Source organism: Nannospalax galili, unplaced genomic scaffold (assembly GCF_000622305.1).
Source record: "Nannospalax galili isolate Female #2095 unplaced genomic scaffold, S.galili_v1.0 scaffold84, whole genome shotgun sequence".
Classification (NCBI taxonomy): domain Eukaryota; kingdom Metazoa; phylum Chordata; class Mammalia; order Rodentia; family Spalacidae; genus Nannospalax; species Nannospalax galili.
The window spans coordinates 602,970-609,880 of NW_008352272.1; the positions used below are offsets into that span (position 1 = coordinate 602,970).

At 46.2% G+C, this 6,911-nt stretch overlaps 1 protein-coding gene across 1 annotated transcript in view; it reads right to left on the bottom strand.

Moving 5' to 3' along the window:
• Positions 1-6,911, bottom strand: part of Slc5a11 (solute carrier family 5 member 11) — a 92,763-nt gene that overhangs the window by 14,765 nt on the left and 71,087 nt on the right. Inside the window, 2 exon segments of the mRNA XM_008849201.1 lie at positions 1,526-1,676; positions 2,018-2,125. Of these exon segments, the coding sequence (XP_008847423.1) occupies positions 1,526-1,676; positions 2,018-2,125 (259 nt within the window).

Below are 6,911 nucleotides of genomic sequence, written 5' to 3' on the forward strand. Positions count from 1 at the left end.
CTGACTTTTTTCTAGTTCCCTGTCTGGAACTTGTAATGCTAATTACTCTTGCCTTTATTTCTCCTTCACATCTCCTATTCACCAATCAAGGACTTTCTTTGCCCCCTACAGATAAGAGTTATAGTTTGGAAGTCTTTTAGATAGACCCACTGAAGGGATACTCCAATTGCCTCACCCTGCATCCCTGTTCAGCATGGCAGAAGCCAGAGTGGTCTGTGTCCTGATCCCCTATTGGCAATTTGGGTAACCCCTTCAGAGGATGGTGTGATAAGAACAGGAGGTAGGAATTGTCTAGGCAGTTAGTGTAAAAAGACCCCAAAGAAAAGTAGCCAGTGTCTTGGCTAAAAGTCAAAATGTCCTTGGGTCTCTTAGCAACATACTCTGTTCCAAGGCCAAAAATGTCAAAGGTATTTGGGAGCTTGTATCTAATCCTTAAAAGATTTTAGGGTTACCTCTTCAGAGGGGAGAATGTTAGAGTAGCCAAATGCCCCATAAAAATAAATAAATGAAAGAAGGAAAAAGAAAAGAAAAAGAAAAAAGTGATGGGGAGATACGGAAGGTGTTGGAGGGGAGGGTGTGGGTATGGATTTGATCAAAACACCTTATATGCATGTATGAAATTCTCAATAAAGTTTTTGTAAAAGTTTGAAAAAAGAGTTTATTTTAATTTTATGTGTATTGTTGTTTTGCCTGCAAGCATGTAAATGCAAATGTGTGTACCTGGAGCTCACAGAAGCCAGAAGGCATTGTCTGCAGCTGGAGTTACAGCCTGTTATTAGCTATCATGTGAGTGCTGGGAGCCAGACCGGGCCCTCTGGAAAAGAGTACGTGCTCTTAACCATTAGGCCATCTCTGCAGCCAAGCCTTAATGGTATTTTTCAAGTGGAAATGTTTACATTTTTATGAAACCCAGTGCATCATTGTTTTCATTAGTGGGCTCTCATCTGGAGTCATATCAAAGAGCTTTCCTGAACCACAGGGGATGCAGCCCTCTGGGTGCATCTTGAGTGACGAGCCCTGTAGGCTTATTTGCATGTATTTTACATCAACTTCCCATGACACTTATTTCAGTTCTTCCCACTTGACTTCAGGACTTTCCAGAACTCTTGGTATAGAAATCTTTCCCCCAGCTCCAGAACACCCTCCTGTCTACCTGGCTACCTCCTGTGGTCCCTCAGTTCCCACTCCAGGTTGGCTATTCCTCCCCTGAATCTCTAGATCTCCTGACTCCCCATCACAACACTATGACTTTCTTCTTGATTTCTTCCCCCCTACCAGCTCCACAATAATAGAACTGTCTTTTTGGTGCCATATCCAGTACCTGGTACCCAGCAGGTATTCACTGGACAGCTCTTGAACAAGTGGCATACTCATCCACAGACCATGCTCCTCATCTTTGTCATCAGCGGAGGATGAGCCATCTTGGGCATGCTGCCACCTGGACTTTGCTTGTCCATGAGCTCAGTTCTCTCTTTGCTGGATATCTGGATTTTTCACTGCTCAGTCTGACCTTATAAGACCTTACCTGCCCACGATCATGAGCTCCCTCTCAGATGCTCTTGGCCGGATGTGATTCCAGAGGTCCATGGTGAAGATGGTGCTGGAACTGTTAAAGATGGAGGTGAGGGAGGACATGAGAGCCGCCACCATCACAGCCATCATGAGCCCACGGAGTCCTGGGGGCAAAAGGGAGATCTATGGGCCTTGGGCTTGCTGAAAACAGCTTCTGCTTTTGCTTGTGACCCTGTTGCCCCAGGCCCAAAGCCAGTTGATCCTGATGGGCTTAGCTCTGAGCAAGCAGAATTTATGGGGTTTTGCTCAGACGGGGCCGTGTGGATCTTCTAGACCCTGCCTTTTTTTGTCCAGGGGATATATGGTTGTGGGGCTCAGCCTCTGAGCCCAGACCCTGTTCCTGCCTACAGCCCTCCCATGTTTTCCCTACCTCAGATCAGTGCCCAGCTAGTGTTCTCCTCTCTGAGAATTCCGAGAGACTCAGTGTGGGATGAGGGGACATTACCTGTGGGTAGGAGTTCCAGCACAAGTTTGGGATATGCGATGTCAGAGCAGCCAGACGGGTTGCTACAGACCTTCTGGCAGATGTCAGGATGTGCACAGGCTACTTGATCTGTGGAAGAAACACAGGCCCGGAGTAGAGCATACAGGCCAGAGCCCCAGGCCCGGCCACAGCATCCCAGAGCCAGGCCAGCACTAGGAGGGTTTACTATGCATGAGCTTACAGCTCAGAGAGACAGAAACAGTCTCAGCTCTATAAACTGTGGCTGTGCCACTTTAGCTGAGTTGTCATTGCCAGTCTGTAGGACTAGGGTGATAATATATAACTCTGTTTCACATTAACATGAAAGTTGTCTGAAATGGCACCTTAAATGTACTTCATAAGATTAGAGTGAGGGGGCTGGAGAGACGGCTCAGTAGTTAAGAGCACTGACTGCTCTTGCAGAGGACCTGGGTTTGATTCCCAGCACCCACATGGCAGCTACGAACTGTCCTTAACTCCAGTTCCAGGGGAATCCGAAGCCCTCTTCTGACCTCCGCGGCATTGCACAACACGGGTGCGCTCACATAGATGCAGCCAATACACTGATACACATAAAATAAAAATAATAAATAAAATATTTAAAAAAGAAGATTAGAGTGAGAAGGGCCAGTGAGATGGCTCAATACGGATGCTTGCCGATAAGGCTGATGACTTGAGTTGCATCCCCAAATCTCACATGGTACCTCTGATCTCCACACATGTGCTATGCCACACACACACACACACACACTAAGTAAACAGAGGGTCAGTTAGATGGCTCAGCAGGTAAAGGTGCTTGCCAGCAAGCCTTGACCTGAGTTCAACCCCCAGATGAGTGCCTGAGATAACTCACTACTGTCCAAAGACTCCTTTTTCCTTGTTGGGGCCTAAATTGAGCTCAGAGATGACCCCTCTATTGTGGAGGCACATGCCCAGAACAAACAGAACAAGCTGTGGGTGCTGCTGCCCCAGTTTGAGTGCTGTCAAGTATGTGGCCTGTTCTGTCTTCCCACAGAAAGGCCCAAAGAATGTGTTTGATGAGGCAATATGGCTGCCCTGGAGCCTCCAGCGCCAGAGAGCCGTAGGTGTGTGCCGTTGTCCGCACCTCTTCAGAGACTTGCATGCGAGCTGCTGTTGTCATCTTACTAAACGCCATGGTTAAATCAAACTAAAGATTAAAAGACTTAAATTCATTTGTACAGTAAGGACAAACACCCTCCACCCAAGGCCCATTGGGAGGCCCCACCCCTCTGCCTTTCCAGTGTTAATTTTGAATAACGGTGTGTTGCCCAAAAAGTGATAAGCAGTAATTTTTGTTTACTGGTGAAAGAGAGAGAGAGAGAGAGAGAGAGAGAGAGAGAGAGGAAAGGAAGGAAGGGAGGGAGGGAGGCAGGGAGGCAGGGAGGGAGGAAGAGAAAAGAATAAACAGCTCAGCACTGAGCCTGACCATACAGGAAATGGTGAGGGCAGATCCCCTTCTGTCACTGGAGCCCAAACGTAGCTGAGACACCTAGTTAGCCATTCTTAAGTAGAGTCTTCCATCTCAACTGCCACAAAATGGGACAACAGTGACTCACATCTGCAGGGAAGTCCCTTGTTGCTTGACACAGGGAATGCTTTTCCTTAACATCTGTCTTTTTCTTGGTGCTGAGGCTCACTTAGAACTTTGTGCACACTGGACACATATTCCACCCTGGCCTTTCCAATATTTGTTAAATCCCTTCTTTCCCCGCCTCTGTCTCAACTGCTCGGAGTTCAGTCACTGCTCATTTTGGACCCAAGAAGCCCACCATGGATTTCTGGCTCTGAATTTCTCTGTCTACATATTTTTAAAAAGATTTTATTTTCATTTAAAATTGTATGTGCATGTAACAGTTCCTGCAGAAGCCAGAAGAGAGCACTGGATCCTTGGAGTTAGAGTTACAAGTGGTTGTGAACCACCTGATGCGGGTGCTGGAAACTGAACCGGCCTCCTCTGGAAGAGCATCAAGTGTTTTTTACAGCCAAAAACACTTTTATCTCTCCTTCCCCCTCTTTCTGCAACTTCTATTAATTCTTTCATCTCTTGAGCAACTCTCTGATTTCTTCAGTGACAATCCACTAGCCACCCCAGCTTCTCTACTCTGTCTCTACCTGTTATACAGTGGGCCTCTACTGTGCTTTGGATGTGGTTTCAGTTCTTGTGCTGGGATTTGGTTCTTGGTGTGTCACTGCTGGGAGTTAGTGGACCCTTTAAGAGGTGGAGTCTAGTGGGAGGTCCTTAGGTCATTGGGGATGCAAGAGGGCATTAATGTTGAGCAGAGAAGATGGCTCAGTCAGTAAAATGCTTTCTGAGCAAGTGTGAGAACCTGAGTTCAGATCCCAGCACACACGTAAAAAGCTGGGCACAGCAGTGCATGCTGGTAATCCCAGCACTGGGGAGGCAGAGACAGGAGGATCACTGGAGCTCACTAGTCAGCCAGGCTAGTGCAATCAGTGAGCTCCAGGTTCAGTGAGAGATCCTGTCTCAAAAAATAAGGTGGAGAGCGATTAAGGAAGACACCCGACATCAACTTTCAGCCTCCACATAAGCGTGCACACATATGTATGTGTGCCTGCACATCCACACACATACACACCACAAACATACACATCCCCCAAAGGTAGCTCTTGTGAGCCTTCTGAGCTGCTTCTCACAAGAGGGTTAGTATAAAAGGGGTAAGCTTGGCCTCCCCTCTCTGTGACTTTCTTCTAGTCTTGTGCTTCTTCCTCCTTCATCCTCCCACTATGATACAGTCCACCAGAGCTGAGCTGATGCCAGTCCAGTGCCCTCAACCTTCCAGGAATGTGAGCTAAATAAACACCTCTATCCAGGTTCTGGTATTTTGTTACAGTAGCAGAAAAGAGACTGATACACTATCTAGCTCATAAACTTTGGCCTCCTCTTTGGAAGACAGAAGAGGTTTATTGTTGTTTTGTTTTTTAAATGCTACAAGTGTGGCACAGAGTAGATGCTTAGTAGATTGTGATGGGAAGGAGAGCTATCATATCTTCATCTCTTTCATAACCCTCTGAGTAAGGCAGTGGGTACTTGCATTTCACAGGTGCAGAGGTTTCAGGGAGGAAGGGACCTGACTATAATCATGCAGCAGCACAGAACTTCAACCTTGATCTTCATTCTCCACATTTCAGAGAAGGAAAGCAAGGACACAAGTCTGGCAGTGACCCCATCATGGGCTCAGCCCTAGCCACCAGGACTTCAGAACTCGCCATACTGTATGCTTTGGCACCTGAGTCTGAATTACACCTTTTCCTTGTCACCTTTCTCTCCCCAGAGCCTCCTGTCAGAGCTAACTGGTGCTGGGACCACCATCCAAGCACTTCCAACACCACTAACGCACATTGTGCCAGTGAGGCTGACCACACATTACTTCTCCAGCCTCCTTCAACAGGTGAAAATAGGTCATCTGGACTCTGGTCCTTCCTCTTCGTTTAGATGGGTGACACTGGTTTTCAGTCCATCTTTCCTAGTCAGTGGGACTCGCTCTCACCCTCAGTTTAGGGACAGGTATGGAGCCCTTCACAGTTCCTGAATGAGTTCTCTCAGCCTCTGATGCAATGTCAAGGACACAGATAACCATCTAGCTCAGATTCATGAATAATCTATTTCACCCTTTTTTTTTTTTCTCCCCAATACTGGGATTGATCTTTGGGCAACTCACACATGCTAGACTGTAACCCAGCCCTCATTTCTCTATTTTCATTTGTATTGAAATGTTAATTTAGGGGCTGGAAAGATGGCTCAGTGGTTAAAAACACTGGCTGCTCTTGCAGTGGACCTGGGCTCAGTTCCCAGAATTCATGAAGCAGCTGACGACCATCTGTAACTCCAGTTCCAAGGGATCTGGTGCCCTCTTCTGGCCTTCATGAGCATTGCACACACAGTTGCACTTAAATACATGCAGGGAAAAAAATTTAATGTTAATCAATGTAAATCTGTAAAGCATGCTGCAAGTTGAAAATCTAATATCATTGTATCTTCAGTTTCTTTTTTTGATGTCACAGAAGACTACCTAAGTGAGGGTGTGGTGGCATGTGCCTGTAATCACAGAATTTAGGAGACAGAGGCAAGAGGATCATGAGTTTAAGGCCAGCCTGGGCTATATAGTAGGTTCTAGGCCAGCCTGGGTTACAGGGTAAAGATTGTCTCAAAAGAACAAAGGGGAGTAGAGAGGAGGGGCAGGGGAGAAACTAGCCTCAAGCTCCTCATTATGAGGGGGCTCAGAAGCTAACAGGTCTCTACAAATCTCCCTCCTTGGGTCAACTTCTCATTCATGCTTCCAAGTGAAGCCAGACATGGTCGAGAAGGACCTTTGACTTATCTTCACATAGACGGAACTAGTAAAAGAAAGGAGCCAAGAGCTCCTCCCAAGCTCATGTGACTCCTGAGGAACAGATCCTCAGATGACTTTAAGTATAAAAATTAATTGATTTATTTGGGTCAACTGTATGGTCTTAAACACCCAAAAGGAAAGTATAACCAAAGAGTAAAGTCATCAGTATATTTCTTTAAGAGTTCAAGGGATTATACTTCCCGGACATTAGGCTTAAGTCTATATAAATGTTGTTTAGACAATTATTTTTCATTGATGATTTTCTTCCTAACTAGAAAGTGCTGCTCAGATGTAAGACCTCAGATCTTGGTCTTCAATGCTGTAGTGCCCACCTATAACTAAGGGAGACAGCCAGCTATTGTTCTAAAATGATATATAAGTTTGTTTTCTCCCCAACCTGGAAGCCTTTGAGAGGGAACTGACACTGATTCTAACCACTCCACCAGCTATCGAAATACCTGAAAGCAAATCCTGAATCCATCACTCTTGAGTCCAGCCTTGGA